Source organism: Tigriopus californicus, chromosome 8 (genome assembly GCF_007210705.1).
Source record: "Tigriopus californicus strain San Diego chromosome 8, Tcal_SD_v2.1, whole genome shotgun sequence".
Lineage (NCBI taxonomy): Eukaryota > Metazoa > Arthropoda > Copepoda > Harpacticoida > Harpacticidae > Tigriopus > Tigriopus californicus.
This window is the reverse complement of record NC_081447.1, coordinates 14,364,618-14,383,792: the sequence shown is the minus strand read 5'-3', so window position 1 is coordinate 14,383,792 and position 19,175 is coordinate 14,364,618. Positions and strand designations below refer to the sequence as shown.

Sequence of the window (19,175 nt, the reverse complement as noted above, 5' to 3'; positions counted from 1 at the left end):
TTCGGAAAGCTTTACCCACCTTCAACTGGATATGCTCATCGAACTTTCCATTATTTTGGAGGACTACTCCTAAATCTTTCATAGATGAGACCTGCTCAATATCTTCATCTCCATTATCTACGATTGGAGTATTCAATGGAGTTGACCCGAAGGTCATTGAGCGGAATTTCATTCCGTTCAGGGCCATATTACTCTCGGTAGCCCAAGAATAGATTCTTTCTAGTTTCTTTGCCAGGCTAGTGCAATCTTGGCCATTCTCACCAGAAACTAACTTTGTATCGTCAGCATAAGAAGAGAGACTGGCAGTAATACTAAGCTTTTGAAGCAGGGCAATGAATACTATAAAAAGGAGGGGCCCTAAGATGGAGCCTTGGGGAACACCCGACTTGACATCATGTATGTCACTAAGGGATCCCTCGACCTTAACTATTTGCTTCCTATCATGAATGAAGCTTTTTATCCAATTGAGAACCTTGCCTTGAATCCCAATGTCATGAAGTCTATTCAACAAAAGGCCATGATCTACTTTATCAAAGGCCTTGGCGACAACAACAACTGACTCGTGCCTTTCCAGTCCCTCAATGACCTGTTCTAAATGCTCAATCAGTTGGGTAACCGTGCTAAAATGTGCTCGGAACCCATGCTGGCTAAGGGGAAGGGCTTTATTGACTTCAAGAAATTCAGCAAGTTCGGACTTCATGATCTTCTCAAACACATTCGCAATATTCGAAGTGAGAGAAATCGGCCCATAGTTACTGGGGAGCGCATTATCTCCCCCTTTAAAAATTGGAACAAAATGAGCTAATTTTAGTGAAGATGGAAACTTGCCCTGATCCAAGATGCAACGCATCAAGTACGAGAAAACAGGAGCAAGAACCAGAGAACATCCCATCAGAAACTGAGATGTCACACCATCAGGACCAGGAGAGCTCGAGAGTCTCAAGATATTCAACCTCTTCTGTGACCTTTTTTCTCTGTATTGGGACATTAAAGGAGGAAAAAGAGATGACGTCAACACATGTTTTCGGGGAGGTCACTAGAACTTTTGGGGCCAAAAAAAGGCCACATTTTTATTCATCAACCAACACAGAATATACTTTGAATCTTGAAAAAGCAGTTTGTTGACTTATTTTTAACATCTCAAAGTTTACTAATTTAAACAAATGTTTTTTTAACATGAGGAAAGTTTTTTATTTGCTCTAATGATTTGTATTTTTTTTAATACCTTCATGGTATTGAAAATTATGCTACTGTCCTCCCAAAATGGCGATGGGTCATTACAGTTGTTGCTTAAGTGACTTAGGGACCCCTTGATCTAGAATATTGACCTTCTGACTAAAAACACATCCCTTTATTTCGCCTCGAGAGAACAAGCAGCACTCACTTTGTTCCCAATCTTAACTTATCTAATTTGAGTCAGAAGTTAAAATCATATCATGTCTGTGTGACATCAGTCCAGTCTTGAGAAAGCAAAAAGACTGATAGATTCAGATACGTCTATGCCCATCTTTAACTTGTCTTTCTGTCCCCTCAAAGCAGATCTTCCTATCAAAGCCGATACATTTTAGTCAAGATTCCTTTTCCTACCTTGAGAGCTGGCTTGTCCCTAAATGAAATCCTACCACATTCATTCGGAGAATGAATAACCATTCTCAAGGGAAGAGCATTCCACATCGTCAATGGCAACAAAAGCAACACTCGGATTGCCATCGTGCACACTCCTTTTGAGATCCCGCGGTGTTAAAATGTTGTTAAGTAACTTTCAGTTATGCTCTCAAGACTTTTCAGACGGTTTTTGATATCAGTAAATCAATAAGTTCAATTTCTGTTTTGTAAAAAAAGTCAGTTTTATAAATGTCCATGAATGTTTTACTGAGGGTGCAATTACTAAATCAAATGATTTTGATATTCTTCACTTTTAGTCTGATGTGCCATTAGGTGTGTTTTAAGTGTCATTTTATGTTTTTTTTTTCTTTTTCAACTGACTTCTTTTACAAAACAGAATTCAAACTTCTTGATTTTCTGATATGAAAAGCCGTCTTTAAAAGTCTTAAGAGCATACTTGAAAGTTACTAAGCAACATTCTTAACACCGTGACCCGTGATGTGATTGCCCGGGAGCGATTGCGGGCTTGGCACGGATGAAACTTAACGAAATTCAATCATATTGAATATCGGGGTCCGTTTTTTTTAAATCAGTAAAACAATACAAAAAAGTCTATAAATCACATTCATGTCCAGTCCATAAAGTACCGAACAAATCATGTTTTCAAAGTTGTTCCTCTTGGTTTCCTGATTTTCAAAGTGGTCGAAAATATGCATGCAATTTTGTTTAGGTATTCTTTCTAGCCAAGTATTCAAGCTCAGGATTTGGATTTATTCCATTTGATACAATATAAAGCACTTTAATGTTACAATAACAATCCCAACAGTCCACGATATACATCACTTGGTGAAAGCAGGTTTTGTTCCCAAACGAGCCCTATCTGTCCCATTGTCTCAGCAGTCTCATTTAAAACATTCTAGTGGCACGTTTGCTACACATAGGATTATATCATCAGATAAAATCCCTGATCATTAAAGTAAAAAGGGCACGCACGATTGGCCCATTGGAGCTAACCTTCGATTAAGTGCCATTAACTTGTTCAGTTTTCGGCGAACTTCGCTTTCACCATGGTTCATTGAGTCTCAAAGGGGAGCAATCAAAGCCAAACTACAAACAGGCAAAGCAACATACGATTTTTATCAGCATCTATACAGCATTTCAGTGAAATGGTTTGGTGCTCGGAACACATTTTCAGCCTAAGGAAGTATACGGATTTGGGATCGAAATGGCGTATAAAAATTTGCAAATTTAACTTCTCGACCGTTCCATTTTTTTCTTCATCTTTTCAACATATGTTTGAGGTTTCTGGGGTTTAACCTCTCCTTTTTGCGGCTCAAGCCACCAGAGGTAAATTCTTTGGTTCAATAAAATTCACAGACATAGTTTTCATCCCCAATGGAAAAATTGTTGAACGAATTCAGCCCAATCTTTATTCTTTATCTTCAGTGCCTCCAGGGACTGAAGGCCAAAAAGCGCCCAAAAAATGCCAGAGTCTAATTCGGCATTTTTGTTACTTTTCTTGCACATGAAATGAACTTCCAAAAATCCGAACCATTGATGTTAAATTAAAAGTGCATCAAATCAGCAATGAAAACAACTATTTTGATGATAAAAATCAGAAGGAAAATTGACAGAAGGTAACCACGGTTTTTTAAGTTCTTTTAAACTTTTTCAAATTACACTTTGAATCGTTTTAAAATCAGGTGAAAAAGGCTTACCAAAGCTTGAAATTGAGGCCTTCCTCCATTTTCACAAGAGTCAATTCACAATAGTTCAAGATTTTTACCAAAGCTGAAAGTCCGCTATCAATCTACTGCAATAATATAATCATAAGGCATTTTGAAACTCGGAACGTTTTTGCCTCAAAAATAAACTCCACCAAATTAATGATCATTGGTCCTCTCGGAATGAAATTTCGGATCCGAATAATGCTCGTCTCTCTAAGAGCTTCGCTTCAAAGGGTAATGGTCCGCACAAAAAGTCGAGCCAGTATTAGATTAAACACGCACTTATTTCGCCTGGGACCTTAGTTACAAGTCATTAGTCTCTTTTTGTTTTAGTGGTTCGTTCATTAGTGCAAACTCATCCTGAATCGAGACGAAAATCCTCGACCGAATCTAAAAATTATGCATGCAACTAGCTAGTACCGTCCAAGGATGTGCCAATGCAGCAGAGCCGATCTCAATATCACTTGCCCTGAGTGATCTAGCTTGATTTCCCCAAATCATGGGGAGAGAGAGGAATCTTCCTTGGTAACGAAGATGAGGTCATGTGGCTCTGAGAAGTCTGAATACCAGTCTCACGGACTCTGTCCATAGCGACAACTCGGCCATTGGCCTTTGAACATGAAAAGAGAGGGGCTTTCTAGCACTGTTTATGTACATATCTAACGAAAGAGGTCAGTAGGTACATGTAGGTTCGTGGGATCTCATTCTCGATTGAGCGTCATTTTTCCTTGTGGCGGCCTTTTCTCTCTCTCATCGCTTTCATGGCCAATGAGCTCAAAGACTCCCTTACATATCAGGATGCATAATCACACGCGTCTGGGGGAGATTGTTGACGGTGTTCCAAATGCATCCACGAAGGTGTGATCCTTTGACTCGCTTCTTGTCGTTATTGCGACCCCGGTAACTCAACCGAGATCGCTCATGTTGCAAAATGAGTGGGAAGATTCCTTAAGTACAAGTAAAAGCAGTGATGGGGATTGATTTTTGAGCACTTTAGAAAGATGGCCAGATTTTCATTATTTTGTTAACGGGAGCATATATTCCTAGATAATATTACAATGAAAATTCGATCCCTATAGTTATCTAGATGAAAATCAAAGTGTCTCGATAACAAGACGTCAACAATGCAAAAATGATGCAGGTAGAAGAGATAACTAGGAATAGTCGAATTCAATTACCATTACAGCAAGTTACAACCACATCATTTCATTAGACGTTCCTAATAAGTTTTGATTTATCTATAGTTCAGATGTATATTTGAGTGTCCTTACACCTCTTCCCAATTTGTCCTTTTTCTTCCTCTTCTTGTAAATGCTGGTAGATCTAGATGACTTGTGTTAATATTGAACATGAATATGGTCAGTTAACGAGACAAAACCAAAATGCAAATGGGAATGCTAGCAATGCAATTGACTGGATTTATACTATGATATTACATCCGAAACTTAATTTGATGGTGATGCTTTATTTAAGATCTCGTTCATGGTTATGAGAGCAAGATATTAGTAAATAGTGTTAAAATTGGTGTTACTTCTTTGTGGGACGTAGGCACGTAGAATATTGGCCAGGACTGGAGAAACAGCTTGGACACGCAATAGTAATTGATCATATTTCGCAAGGAAATGAAAGTAATTTTTGCGTGATCTTGACGGCGCGATAATTTATGATTGCAGTCATTAAGATTCGGTCAAGTCAATAGACATTCCTTAATGAGATGTGGGGAAATATTGTTTGGGATCGATTTGTTTGCTCATGAATGGATGAAGTTCAAACAGATTCCTTCAATTTTTGAAGAATTATCCCTTCTTTACGGTTTAGGTTTTTTACTTAGGTGTTTTTGGTTTACGTTTAAAAGAACAATTTACAAGAATGTGCATTGTACTGTTTTTTATGTAAATTATGTAATCTTTAAAGTAATCCTAACATGTCGCGTTCAGAGAGTCTAAATCCACGGGGGATTTGTCATCTTAAACAAAGTGAAACGGGCAAAGCCTCGGGAAATTCGGAACGTAAACCTTGGCAGAAAGTTCGTAACGAGTATTAAGAAAAGCCCAGCTCTGAATTATGATTAATGCTTAAAGGCCTAGCATCTTTCTCAATAAATCAGAGAGACTTTCACTAATCCAAACAAAAGCCTTGTCATCAAAGTTACTTTAAAGGAAGGTAAACATGCCCTTCAAATGAAGTAATCAATCGTCAGGTTGTGCTCCAATTATGGAGGGTCTTATTAAACCTGGATAGTTGTCAGACTCAAGGTCTTTGATATCTCACTCAACCGACCTCGACAGCTTGAAAGTAATTCAATAGTCTCTCTCCGGACGTCATTGGCACAGTAGCATGGAAATCCATACATGTATCTTAAAATGGTTAGCCAGCTGTTCAAGCCTTCGCAGCCTTCAGAGTCCATCCTGAGCGCATGAATGAATGAATGAGTGAAATCGCCGGGTGATATGCAAATAGCTGGGGTACAATTGAGAGAGCCCATTTCGGTTTGGTGTTCCAGCGGGTCTTTTGTTTCCAGGTGAGTTTGGTTGAATTTCTGTCAAACGCAACTGGTTTTCGTTTCCTCGTGAATCTTCATCAATCCCGCCTGTCCAACAACCAAAAGGTCTTGACTCAAAGGAAAAAAGCAAACCAGAAAGGAACAACTGCATCGTATTTGTTCCAACGTTGAACCACGAGGAATTAGATGAAGTGTTTGCGGGGCTAGGTCTGCTTTTCATTGTTGCGACTTGCTATAGTCTTTTTTGGAACGGAAACTCGACCTTGGCCGTACTTTTCGTAGCTGGTCACGTTGAAGGCCACCAATCCTCATATTTTTGAATGAGGTGGGTCTGCTCAATATCCATTGAGGATTTCTGGCATAGAAACCTATTGTTGAGTGTCGAGGAGGTCAAATCTGTGATTGAGTACATCTCTCCAACCTCAATTCTCAATATCTAACTTTTGACGTCTCGTTGGAACCTTGAAATCTACGTTCCAAGGCCTTTGGTCACCACCCCGTCAACTTGACCCGGCTGTTCCAGGATGACCTCCATTGGGCAGAGGTCTAAAACTTGGCGATGTTAAATGAACCGGAAACAATGGGTTCATTGTCGATCCTAATTCTCATCTTTTTGAGATCTTTTCATCGTCCAAAGTTCAAGGAACTTCTGCTTGGAAAAGAAATAACTAAAATTTGGCAAAACTGTTCAAAATTTGTTCCCAGTGCCATCAGCGATAAGTAACCGACAGGAAGAAGACTTGCTTGCTCGGTAAAACGGCATTGGAGAGTCATAACTTGAAAGTTTCTATCAAGGCATTTGGTGCTCATTTTTACAAAGGGATTAGTTGCTGTTGTTGCTGTTGTTGTTGTCGTTGTTGGTTGTCAGGTGAAAAAGATGTCGCCTTTGGCAAAGAGAGAAAGGCAAAAGTGCACCGGGAGCTTTAGAGGTTCGAAGTTCACTCTGTGTAGAAATTGGATTTTGCACTTGCTCAGGCACAAAATGACTCGTTTACCAAGATGATGAACAAAAGACTGACCCAAACGAGATAAGAGACGGGAAACCTTTGGGTCCAATTCCAAACCTTTCGTCCTTTTAGTTGGTTGGTTGGTTGGTTGGTTGGTTGGAGAGCAAATCCACCTGTTTTGTTGAACAAGCTTCTCAAATATCTTCACTCTCGGTCTCCAATTTTTTGGGCCAAAAAAAGATGGATCAAAATCTCTTCGGAGCTAAGCCCCCATTGAGAGCCTTCACAATAGTAACCACGTGTTCTTTGACAAGCAGACCGGAAGAGACCTTCCTTTGCCTTCCAGATCCTCAGTCCTTATTAAGCCTTAGTTGGATCTATCGAAAGCACTCCTACATAACGTGGGCACCGTATGTACTTACGAGGAATGCGTTCAGTGGGAATTCATATTCTTGTCCTGCTCTTCGAGCACCCTCCAATCACTTGCACGAGCTTCAAAAAATGATTAAATTTCAATTTTGGCTCTCTCATGTCATCGTCCTGGTGATTGGAAAATCCTGAACACGAACAAGCAACGAGCAAACGACTGAATCGATGACTTTCGTTCGTGATTACACGAAATTGTCACCAACGTGACAGTCACGGCCAATGAAGATGACTTTGAAAATTCTCTCGTGATTGTGTCGTCGAGCATCTTTTGCGGGGAAAAAGATACCAATTGAATCTTGGCCTGCGTGCAAGCATGCCTCAATCTGATGAGCGTTTCTACGATCCACACTTTACACAATCTACAGTACTAAATACAACATATGGATTCACGATATTCACGCTATAGGTACACTAGTATCGTGATATCGGAAAAACGTGGTAGTTGATATAGTCAATATGCTTATTAGTGACTACTAACAAAAACGAAGGCCAATCATGTTTGATAGGCTCTCGGGAAATGTACAAAGTCTCATTGCCTTCGACGAAAAAATGGGGTTAAGCTTTTTGAGGGAGCAACTCATGTCGTTATGGATTGGGAGAATGTTTGGCAGGGAGCAAATCTGTTTTGTTTTACGAGAATGGTGAACAGTTTTATGGGTTCCCTAGTCTGGCAGAAAAATCGTATTACACCGAGCGATAAAGTGGGTCTGGTGTCCTTAAAGGGAACAAAGTGATTGCAGGTTTTGCATGGGCAATATTCTGCAAAATGCAGTACGCACGCTACGCTATTGTTTTTATATATGTGCTTTGTCCATTTTTGGTTACGACCACGTATGTATGAACCGATATTCAAGCGAGGGTGAATGACATCAAAGTCCTTGAGGTTGACTGGACTGGTCCCTCTGCCCAACCCATGCAGTTGAATATTTAATTTGCACTTGAACTTCATCAAAATTAATGAAATGAGATGGCTCAAAACACTGCTGTAAAGAGTGAATTGCTTTCGTGAATTGAGAACCATTTTACTTTTGGTCCTCGCCCAAAGCAAAGGATGATGAATGTTACCTTACAAAGATCCGGTTGCTTGTTGTAGAAACTTTAGGGTTTAGTTTGGCACATCTTTCAGGTTTCAGGGTAAGTGAATATTTTTGTAATGACATTGGCTAATGAGCTCGGTTCCAAGAGAAGAGATGGAATTGACTCGGTTTGTTTTTCACGGGTCCTCGCTTCGCCAAAAGTTCTTGTTTTTGAACAACTTCAAAGTGCAACAAACTAATTACTGCATTGTTGCCTTTTTAATGTCCTGTGAGGAAAAATGAACCAAATCCTTTCCAGAGCTTTCACTGCTGGGTTGACTCTTTACAATGTTTCACTCCCCTTCAACTTATTACTATTTTGCCACATTATTGGGGCGGTGCGTTTTGAAGTATTTGAAGTTTTCATTTTTACCATATCTTGCCATTGCCATTCCCAATTCCGTGCAGAATTATCCCACATTGATCCGAGTTTTATCTCGATGCAAACCTTCAAATCGGGCGAAGATTGGAACCAGCCACAAACAAAGGGGATCCTCAAGGGAGCAATCCAAGATTTGGTGTCATTGTGCGTGTTGTAGATTAATTATAGCTTTCTTTTTCCACTTCCACTGGATTAATTTGGAAACTTTCGGAGCTCGCAAATGGAACACTCAGATAGACTAATGGTATCTTATACGAGGCATTAGCGCAGTTGTTCGACGGAATCAATTTACCGACATCATCATGATTACCTGCAGATCCCATGTATTCTTCCAAAAGGTTTGTGCGGAATATATTTGTCGAGAAACGTCTGTACTATGGGCGGAAAAAATGCAAGCCCATGGACTGGTTACGGAAGGCCACAAACCCATCTACTTGAAATGGGATCAAATCAAATTTCAAGATCAAGGTTGCCAGAAAACGTGGAAAGTGAAAGCACCCGCCGATTCCATTGTAAACCAAAAAGTTAAGTTTGAGCAAGAAGCAGCCCTGGTTTGGCAGAAGAAAAAGTCAGGGTTACTTTTTGAGGTAATGTAACGAGTTTTGGACCTTCCACCAGTAATGTTATAGGCCATTGAAAATGTAAATTGGTAGCCCTAGTCGGAAGCTTCCGTGATTATTGATTTGATTCCTGTCAGTACCGCATGTACCAATGCTTTGATTTCGTTTAGACTAAATCATACAAGACTGTTTGGAAGAGCCGTCCTACATACTGTTTTCCTATTTCCATGATACCTGCTAATTGATCTTTGTGCACAAATATGTTTGTAAAAAGTTTAAACAGTACCTTAACAAACCCAGGTTTTTTTGTCTTATTTCAGTCGTATGCATTATTTTTGAATAGGATGCTTTTCTGACACGGGAAACGGCTCGAAATGTTCGCTTCGAAATGCACAACACGCTGGATTTTGTGCCATTCACGGTCCTTTCATAGATTATGTGATTGATTGTTTAATATGATGACCACAAATTCGTAAACGTGTCTTTTTGTCACACTTGATTCATGAATGGTTTGGAACGACCCAAAAACCCCTAGACAAACAGACAAACTCATTTAAATATCTAATGTAAACCATTCCCACAAATCAATAGAAGCATATTTTTACTCAAATCCAATCCATTAAGGCTTTGATTTCCCACGGGACTATTGAGGATTTTCAATTTAGACTTTTTCAACAACTTCATCAACAACATGTTGCTCTCAGAGCATTTTCTTGTGAAAACCAACAACAACCAACAGGCATCATCAATCTCTCATCTCTTACAACAATCATCGATTTGAACTCATTGTTCTTTCTCTTTTTCTTTCGTGCAAGTGGCATTCTTATCAAGTAATCATGATTATTCAAACACCGTCGATCAAACCGAAGGAGCTCTCTCCTTCCTCCCGTTTTTTTATATCCAAAATGATAAGCAGTCCCTTTTGCGGTCCGTCTACCGTACAGAGTGCTCTTGGGATTGAAGTTGTGGGCAAATTTGATCTGTGGTTCGTCAGAAAGAGGGAAATAAACGTACACATGCCTTATGGATGTAATGGGTCTAATGGGACTTGATCACTTCCCGTTGAGATTCGGATCAATCTCGTCGGATGTGAACAGACGAAACCATGTCGTAATGGACACTTACCCTCAAAGTTCCTTCCGGCTAACCGGCTCTTCTTCCGATTCCGAATTGGGACGATTGGTTTTGGGGACTTGAAAGAACAACCACCAATGGGCAGGTGGAAAGTCCAGTCGTTTATTCTCGATCCACGAAATCACACAAAACCGTCAAAAGGAGATCTTGAAAGAGAGGAACCTGATTCTTTCTCTTCCTCTCGTTGTTTCTGGAACACTTTTGGATCCTCGATGAGGATATTGACTTCTCAAATGGACTTGTTGTTAGCTTCAAGGTGATCCCATGTGTACTTGAAGAGCGTCCAACCACAAGCAAACCGATCTGACCCACAGAGTATCTTGGGGAGGGGGGTCTGAGCGACAAGAGTGCTGTCTACGAATAATTGTTCCACTCAGCTTGATTTGATTCACCTCTCCGTGGACCTGCTCACTCGAGTCTACCGTCCGTTAGCGCAGAAGGCCAGAGGCTGATTATTCTCGCCACGAAGAAAGACGGAGGGAAGTAAAGGAACACGCCGAGCAGCGGCCTTATTTCTTATTCCGTGTACTTCTCTCTCTCTCTCTCTCTCCTTGTAGGTACTGTAGTGGTAAGAGTGGGAGTGGGAGACGTACTCGTACTCGTAGTTCGACTACTCTCGTACCTCCGATCTCTGCAATTCGAAGGTCTGTTGCTGTTGGCCGGGATTTGAGGGGATCGAGCGTCAAAAGGAGCTTCTATGTACGTACAAGCATTACAAGCTTGTCTCTTTTCTGCCTTTACTCACTCCCCACTGCTTGGGTTCTTGGGTTCTTGGGTTGGAGGCGTTTGGATGGCGGGTCGTCGTCTTCTTCCATCTTTCCACTGAAGGATTCAAGTCCAATGGCCATCCATCTTTTCATACGTACCAACATGGCACAACACCAATGAAGGGCACCCAGTTATGGACTGTAGTAGTGTTAGTCCACTCCTTGGGGTAGAACACTGGGATCGGTAGCCAGCACTCAAATACAACTACGGCTCATACTTCATATTGTTTTATCCTGTTATGACGGCCGTTCAAATCCGGGTGGAAGCAAATTGGCAAGGACGTCGTAATCCTTGGGTAATCTCCAGACAATCTATGATGGCCTTGTATCTTTTTCAGATATCTACCACGGATCCAGCTCTCTAATGTCTGAGAGCAAAGTCTATTTATTACCTCTGCCTTTGCTATCCAAACTCTGGCTTGGAAAGACGTGCAAAAACTTAACAGCACACTCAGTCAGTCAGTCAGTCAGTCAGTCAGTCAGTCATCAATACATTGTGGTATAAACAAGCAAAAAACGACATTCCCTCGAGCGGTCCAAACGACTCACATCGACATGGTACCATCAAAAAATGAGGGCGAGCTCATGTCGACGAGGAAATAAATATACGATAAATACACAACTGTGATGATTGACTCCCTGTCTGTTAGGATCTGGGTCCAGTGGAGGATCAAGGTGGAACGATGACGATGATGATGATGATGACGATGCATCTTCCATCCCATGGGATAGTCCTAAATACGTCTCCTCTAGTTTTTGAACTCTCTCTTTGCCCGACAAGATCCATGTTAGTGTTTTTTCTTGTCCGTCTCAACCGGTTAACCGGTTAACCGGTAGTGGTAGCCCATTTCATCTTTCCTTCTATGTATGCGTGATTGTGTTCAGTGGAAATGCAAATGATAGACTGCTTTATGTGGGCCTGAGAGTGTCACTTGGAACATATGGAACGAGTGAAGCCATCATGAGCCAGTCCTCGTTCCTTGAAGAAGACACTGATGAATCACCCCTCATCCTCTTGGACGATGGATGTACTAGTGGAAAAGTTTTTGCATTAAACAAAGTTTCCTCATTAATCTGAATCATTTCGAGCAACCACATCGCGACATCCCATGGACCCATCTACAACTTGGTTCACAAGATCTACTACTGATCATGCCATGAACACACGTCGAATTGGATCAACCCTGTCTTGCCTAGATTTGGGGATCGCTCACATTCCCTGGGTTGCAACCAGTCGTTACATCATTGACGTCCTTTCGTCATTGTCGTTCCTGCAATCGAGGAGCAATTCCTTTTGTCGTAGGTAGAGAAAGCCTAAAGCCATGAATGAATTGGGGATGCAGTAAACTTACCAATGAGATTTTAAGCCGCAAGAGAGGTGTCTTCGCTGATTGGCTGTTTTCAATTTTGGTTTGCCCATTTGAAGTAAAAAAATCCTGAAAACCTTTACATTTGGTGGAATTCATGAGCTGTGGAGCTCTGTTCAAGGTAATTGTGCTCAAATGTTTTCGGGGAATCCGAATCTGCATTTCACGTAACGTTTCGGTGGGCAAAAAGGAAAAGGAGCAAAGGAAAATTCTAATCCCAGTTTGCTATATCATCATTTGTTTATTCCGATGTTTTGTAAACGAATTTGACAAAATTGAGGATTGGGAACCCTATCCTACTGCCATAACACCTCATCACCAAACATACATGTGTTAGCGTGTTGTAAGCACTAAGCAACAATAATAATGCATGACGGCATAGTGTGTCAATGGAAATGGTCTTCATCTTTATTCAATCCCACATTCATTGCCATAACTCAATAGTATGAACATTTTTCAAGTCAGAAATACTTTCTGAATCCTATTTCAGGTGTGTTTTAGCTTATGGGTTAAAATTTCAGCTTTCATCAATGCCCTCAAGGTTTTCTTTTTCTTGGCCTGTTTTCGCTAATCGTTTGTGGCTCGAATTTCATTCCCCACTTTTTGGGTTCCACATGCCTTTATTTACATGTGCCAAAAATCTGCACCCCCCCCAGCCATGAATGATTCCATTTTCAAGGGGGATTGTGTAATCTTATTTGCCGTTCTGAATCCTTCAGCTCGTCGGCTTTAAGTTAGCTATAGTATTGTCTTTGTCTGGTTCTTAGCTTTTCCGTTTCAAGAGCAACGTGGGGCTTTTCCAGCTGAAACAAACGGTCTTGATGACTGCATGCACAGCCATAGGGGCGTCTTCTCCAGCCCCACCCATATAACAGCAAAGAGCCTATGTCATCTAACACGATCTTTCTCTTGGTTGGGTTTCACACGATTCATAGACAAACCAAGAATTGTCCTTGAAGGGCCTCGGAAAACTTTTCATTTTTTGGCCCTGACTTTAGAGCCTGTGTGGGCAAAAAAACTGGATGTGACAGGAAAGAAGGCCCTTTTGGCTTTTTGAGGTGAAGGCGTATTTAGGCGAGTTCACGCTTGCTTAGGCCCAGAAACAAAAGGGCTTTATGAAATCGAAAGCAATGGTCTTCATGGAATAAGCAACAAGTGTTGACTTCAAAACCATCATGATGCTTACTATAATCGAAGAGAAAGGTGGATATCGATGGTATAGTCCATCATAGCGACATAACAACAGGTGTCTTTCTCAATGGTTGATTCGTTAATTTCGATCGAGAGCAACGAAAATTGATGCAATGCCTTTGATTACATATATAACAGGAGCATTCCGAAGATATGATTGTGACAAGATACGAAGATTTGAAGTTGAAGTGACGTATTGGATGTCGTCTTGAAAGCTTTATTAGAGAATGAGCAATATGGTACGCTCGATTGACTATGAATAAATCCATTTTTCGTAATTTCAATCTAAGAGTGTACGTATATAAAACAGGGTCTAAAGACCAAACAAAGACCACTTACGATTTTTTTCATTTTTTTTTCTATCCTAGAAAACTCTGAAATTCTAAGAGAACAATGCTCCCTATTGTAATTGCATTGTAATTGCAACTCGCATTTTAACCTACCTTCAACTTTGTCTCTATAGTGTATTCCAATCGTACCATCCTTAGAACCCGGTCACAAATGGCAAAAGTGAAATATTTAACGGGCAGTGGATTTGGTTGCGGCAACATTCATATAACCTTCAAGTTTGATATTAATCTTCGTTACTTCTCGCTGAAAATACCATTGACCAGAAACTTGGCGAGGAATCTCGACGGGATCGTTGAAGAACTTCGTTCCAGATTGTGTGCGGTCGGTACATGGAGTCCTTCTGCGAACGACCCAAATGAGAATAGTTGGTCTGATTCTTTTCTCGCCAGTGCTTCTCTTTCTCTATGAGAGGATATCCCATTTCCAGAAATCGGTCGTCGCTTTTTCCTGTTTTCTAGAAGACCAGACCCATTGAGGATTCAAGTGGTCTTGTGTAATGCTACGTACGCGATCATATTGTATCTGGTGCATGTGACGAGCGATTCGAAAAGAGGACTTTCAAATGCAAACAAAATAACAAGGGTGTGTATTCGTATTCGGACTTAATGATATTTGAGGTGGTGGCGGTGGTGGTTGTCGGTTATGTTGGTGATTGACGACATGTGTTTGGATGCTCATACAGCCTTCAGTTGATTTTTGATGAAGAGAACAACGTTGAAAAGTTTCACAGCTGGGCCCAGTTTGAAGCCCATGGATTGGACAAAGTCGCTCTGGTTGAGGAGCAGAAAAGCCTCCCCATCAATTTCTTCCTCCTGAATTTTGCTGACAAACTCTGAATTCAGATCTGGGAATAGGGAACGCAACATATTGGCCAAGTCCTTGGGCCCCAAGAGGGCGAATTTCTTCGGATGGTTCTCGAACTTGGCCAACTTCTCTCGGAGGAATTCCGAGTTCGCTTTCCAGTTGAGCCGTTCCGAATGGAGAGTGTGGCAAAATCGGGGCTGAAAAACTTCCGAGCGGATCTCCTCGGCTTGAGGATCAAAGCGAGAACTGGATCCAACGGGTCCAGAGCGTTGAAGCAGCTTCTTCAAGGGAGGTTCATGACTACTTCCAGTCGACGAATGGTCACTTATGTGAGTGTCTTCGTCAAAGAATCGCCGGTTCTTCCGTTTCCGCCGACCACCCCCTTGTGGCTGTTGTTGTTGCTGTTGTTGTTGTTGTTGTTGTATCTGATATTGCTGCTGTTGCTGATGCACGGTTGTACCTTTGCTTCTGGCCTCTAAAACTTGCCTGGACCTGAAATTCAGATTGAAATTCATGCGATGATTTTCGTTTTGCTTTCCTGACTGAAAGACGATGATGTCCAGAACGACGATGACAGTTTTGCAAGTCAAGCACGAAAACCCATCCGAAAAAGAGCTCATTTTGAGCGCGAGTATCTGCGAAATCTCGGATGGAACTAAATATGTCAGCAACGACATGCGGGTTCATATTTATTACGCTAGCTTTATTCGCGTCTTGGCTTGACTGTAGCCAAAATTGCACTCCTCATGTTCAATGATGTACGTAGGTAGAGACATCTCTCTCTTTCTCTCTCTGTCTGTGTCTCTTTGTATGTGTGTATCACTCTCTATTTCTCGCCTAAGCCTTGCCCGACTGGCAAGCTAATTCATTACTCAGAGTGCGTCTATTCGCTCTTTCGGCACGTTTCAGTCCATTTCCCTCACTCATTAGGAGTGCTTGGGTTTTCATTCATGTCTTGTCCCATCCCTCAAATGCACAGAGCTCCCATTCAAACTGCACCTCAAAACGGGAGACGTTCGAATTTTATCATTCCAACCGTCTAACTTGGACACTTTGCCTGCCTTCAACTTTTGCCTTGTCCCTTGACTACCCCTCCACGACTTCTTCAGTGGCTCTTTGTCAAATAGCTATCAAAGGTGTTTTGAAGCTACGCACCACCGTCGCGGGAAGAAGTTTTCTCAAGAGCTTCGCTGTCCAAGACGATCTGAAAGGCTGTAGGAAAAAGAAAAAAAAACCGTCTACTCTTCTTACCTTTCCAAAGTGAGTCCTTGGATTCTATCGGGTAGCGGAGGCTCGACATGCCTATTCTGCGTGGCATATGGACATGCATTCTCGGCCATATGGGTATTGAATCGAGCACCTTTGACGTGACCCACACCACGGCAACCCGCCACAGGGCATGAGGCCACACGATTCTGATAGAATTTGATCTCTTCGGGGGCTGAAAAACACACAAAATTTTCATCACCATTGTCATGGCAACTAGCTCCAACGGAAAGAGTGCATGTTAAGGAGGAATCAAAGTCTAGTGTAGGTACATAGTTTCGGGTCGATGTTTGAAGTTCACGAATATTTCGTTTTCATCCAGCTTGGCTAGAATAGGTTTGAAAGCTTTCCGATATGGTCCATTGGAGGATGGACTATACCTATATAGGTTTACTGTATAGCTGGACTACGTTTGTAACTACTACTGTAGCATGTACAGGCACAACTTTAGGGCTACCATTGGCGCGGTGGATGTGTAGTAGACAGTAAAGGCGAATATTTCCAATACTCTTCACTTTGATAGAGTGAGAAAGAATAATATTTCCTCAACACATTATCGTAGCTCGAAGGCTTGAAATAAAACAGAATCTGTTATCTTTTCCAAAAGGCAAAGAAGGGGGGGAGGGGCTTGTTCTCTATCCTCTTCATTGTTCGTTCCCCTTTGGCGACTATTTTGAGCCAAGATGGGGGGGAAACATAACTATGTAAACTTGACAAGTAGTGTAATAGAGGGGAAATAATGCGGCACACTTACTTAGCGGTGGCATTAGCGGGTGGTCATTCCGAGCACACCAAGATACGGGATACAAACTGGGTGAAAAATCCTCAAACCACAGATTGTACTCCTCCGGCCATCCATCATACTGGATCTAGATTCAGAGGGGGAAAACACATACTCTCAAATTAGACTCTGGAGACTGCACCATACTCGTAGAGTCGAGTTGGCATTCAAGCCACTCAATGTGGGCTGACGATCCATTTCCGCCGGCCTTCACGGTTAGTTGAATCAATTATGGCATGTACCTGTAGATGATGTCCTTCCACCGAGGCCACGGAGGCCACGCGGATCATCATTGGATTCCGTTTGTCCACAGCCTCGAGTTTCATTCCCACTCGAAATTGCGACTCTGTGGGCACGGGAGTGAATGCATACGGTGGAACGGCCATCGATCCCGTCACTTCGAGGTACCGGTCCCACGAGAAAGACTCGTTTGAGTAGCCTTCAAAGAACAAGAGAATATATATATATATGAATGACCATTGATCATGAAATCCATTGCAAGGTGCTTAGCATCGGTCTTCCTGATCTGTCCTTCTTTAAGAGCTCCAAAAGGGAAAAGGCAAACACAATTCTAGGGGAAGTCCCCCCCCCCCTCCCCGCGGTAAAATTGTCTTTCCTAAATAAAGCAGGAGACTTGCTCCGTCTGATGGGAATAACTCCCTTGAATGGGGAATGTTCGCTCTGATCAGAGTGTGAAAGGCCAAAGTTTACTTAGGATCGCCGGTGGATCCACCAGACCTCTCAATGCTGACTGAAGGTACGCTATGCAAGGCTGCCTGACACTAGGGTTTTCATCCTGGTTCAAAACGAAGAGAATTGGGTGTTCTTTATCTCGATTGAACGATAACTACGTCCATTCAATCTTGGCACTCATCCACAGGAGGCAAGAGGTGCGGAAAGTTCCTTTCGGCAAACTTGTCAAGAGTCGTTTTTTGTCACTTAAATTGAATTTGCTTCACAAAGGTGGGTCCCTCGTCATAAGAAGTCTTTAGAATCTGGAAAATCTTTTAATCGCGTTGCAAAGAGAAAGTTCGTTGCTATACGCACAAAATCTCTATTCGTCACATCAAGGGCGGTATATTTTATCTGATTGATTGAAAACAGGCCGAAACCAATTAAAAGTGGCAAAACCTGATAGGAGAACCGTTAAAATATAGGACGAGAACAGTATTCCAATTGATCGACACTTCCGGCACAAGGCCAGAAATGTATTGTGTTAATCAAGGCAAAGTAAGTTTAGCAGCCCTTGAAAATGAAAAATGAAGTGGTTTCGAATTTGGGTTTCACATTTTGAAACACATTTAAAAATGATGAGAGATCTTCAACACATTTTTCTAAATGTTTACATCTTCAGTTGAAGCAATATTTGAGAAAACAGCCACCTCAAAACGAGGAAGGGTTCATCACAAAACTTGTCTCTACGGTTCGAATGACAAGCATAGGAAAATTGGTACAAAAAGTCACGTGTATGTTCAATTTGTCCGCTTGTTAAGCGTCAAAGTGAGCCTCACATAAAAGCTTCAACCTCGAGAGATGGGTTCAAGTCTTTGCCCAAAGCAAGAACCGCAATCTTCTTTTTCTCCTCGTCCTCGATACTTTTGCAAAGGCAACCTTTGGTTGGATGCCAATTAAGAACCGCCCAAGTTTGTCGGTCCCTTGAGCAAAACATTCGTGATAAGGAAGTTCTACATTACTAAAAGCACTGAAGTTTGAATGGCTATTCTCCAACCGAAATTTTGCAACTTTTTCCTGCCTCGACTTTCACATGATTCTTGAAACGATTCTAATATTGCGGATTTCGAACAGTAAAGGCGAATGCAATGATTTATACATAATTAGCCTGAGAAGTTAAGTAATTCATTCCTCAGGTCCATTACGAGCGAACGACATTTTGCAACAATTACACATTCAAAACGTTCAATGGATCAATCAGTCCATCCTGTATATCGCGTCTTAGGTACGTACATCGCTATCCAACATGGCCAACCAACAAGTTTTTCCGTACTTCAAACGTTTTTAGGTTGGGTAAAATTGGTTTTCACTTATCAGTCTCCTTCCATGTTTCAGAATCGGGTGCAAAGCGACAAGTCCTGGGAAAAAGGCATGGAAAGCGAAAAGACACGACCTGATTCATATTTTTGCTTGGAGCATTTCTGGTTCTGACAAACACGTACCAGTCAAAGTACATCACCCTTCAACGTTTGTGGTGACAATGTGTTTGGCTTCAACTTACAAAACAGGGCTAGAACGATCGAGATTTTAAACGGAAAACAAATTGTTCATGC

The 19,175-nt window shown here is 41.6% G+C and overlaps 2 protein-coding genes across 5 annotated transcripts in view; both read right to left on the bottom strand.

Annotated features, from left to right (window-relative positions):
* The window catches only part of LOC131884710 (G-protein coupled receptor dmsr-1-like), a 44,807-nt gene extending 33,888 nt beyond the window's left edge, over window positions 1-10,919 (bottom strand). The window contains exon 1 of the mRNA XM_059232568.1: window positions 10,355-10,919. The gene's annotated coding sequence lies outside the window, so the exon portion shown is untranslated. The remainder of the gene's footprint in view (window positions 1-10,354) is intronic.
* A 3,683-nt stretch (window positions 10,920-14,602) lies between these two features.
* LOC131884709 (lethal(3)malignant brain tumor-like protein 4) overlaps window positions 14,603-19,175 on the bottom strand; it is a 9,736-nt gene continuing 5,163 nt past the window's right edge. For 3 of the 4 annotated variants that reach the window (XM_059232565.1, XM_059232563.1, XM_059232566.1), the window contains exons 10-13: window positions 17,133-17,329; window positions 16,864-16,978; window positions 16,095-16,284; window positions 14,603-15,335 (exon numbers count right to left, since the gene is read on the bottom strand). In XM_059232565.1, coding sequence (XP_059088548.1) covers window positions 14,714-15,335; window positions 16,095-16,284; window positions 16,864-16,978; window positions 17,133-17,329 — 1,124 coding nt within the window. In that variant the 3' untranslated portion in view covers window positions 14,603-14,713. The remainder of the gene's footprint in view (window positions 15,336-16,094; window positions 16,285-16,863; window positions 16,979-17,132; window positions 17,330-19,175) is intronic. The other variant, XM_059232567.1, reaches the window with a different exon arrangement.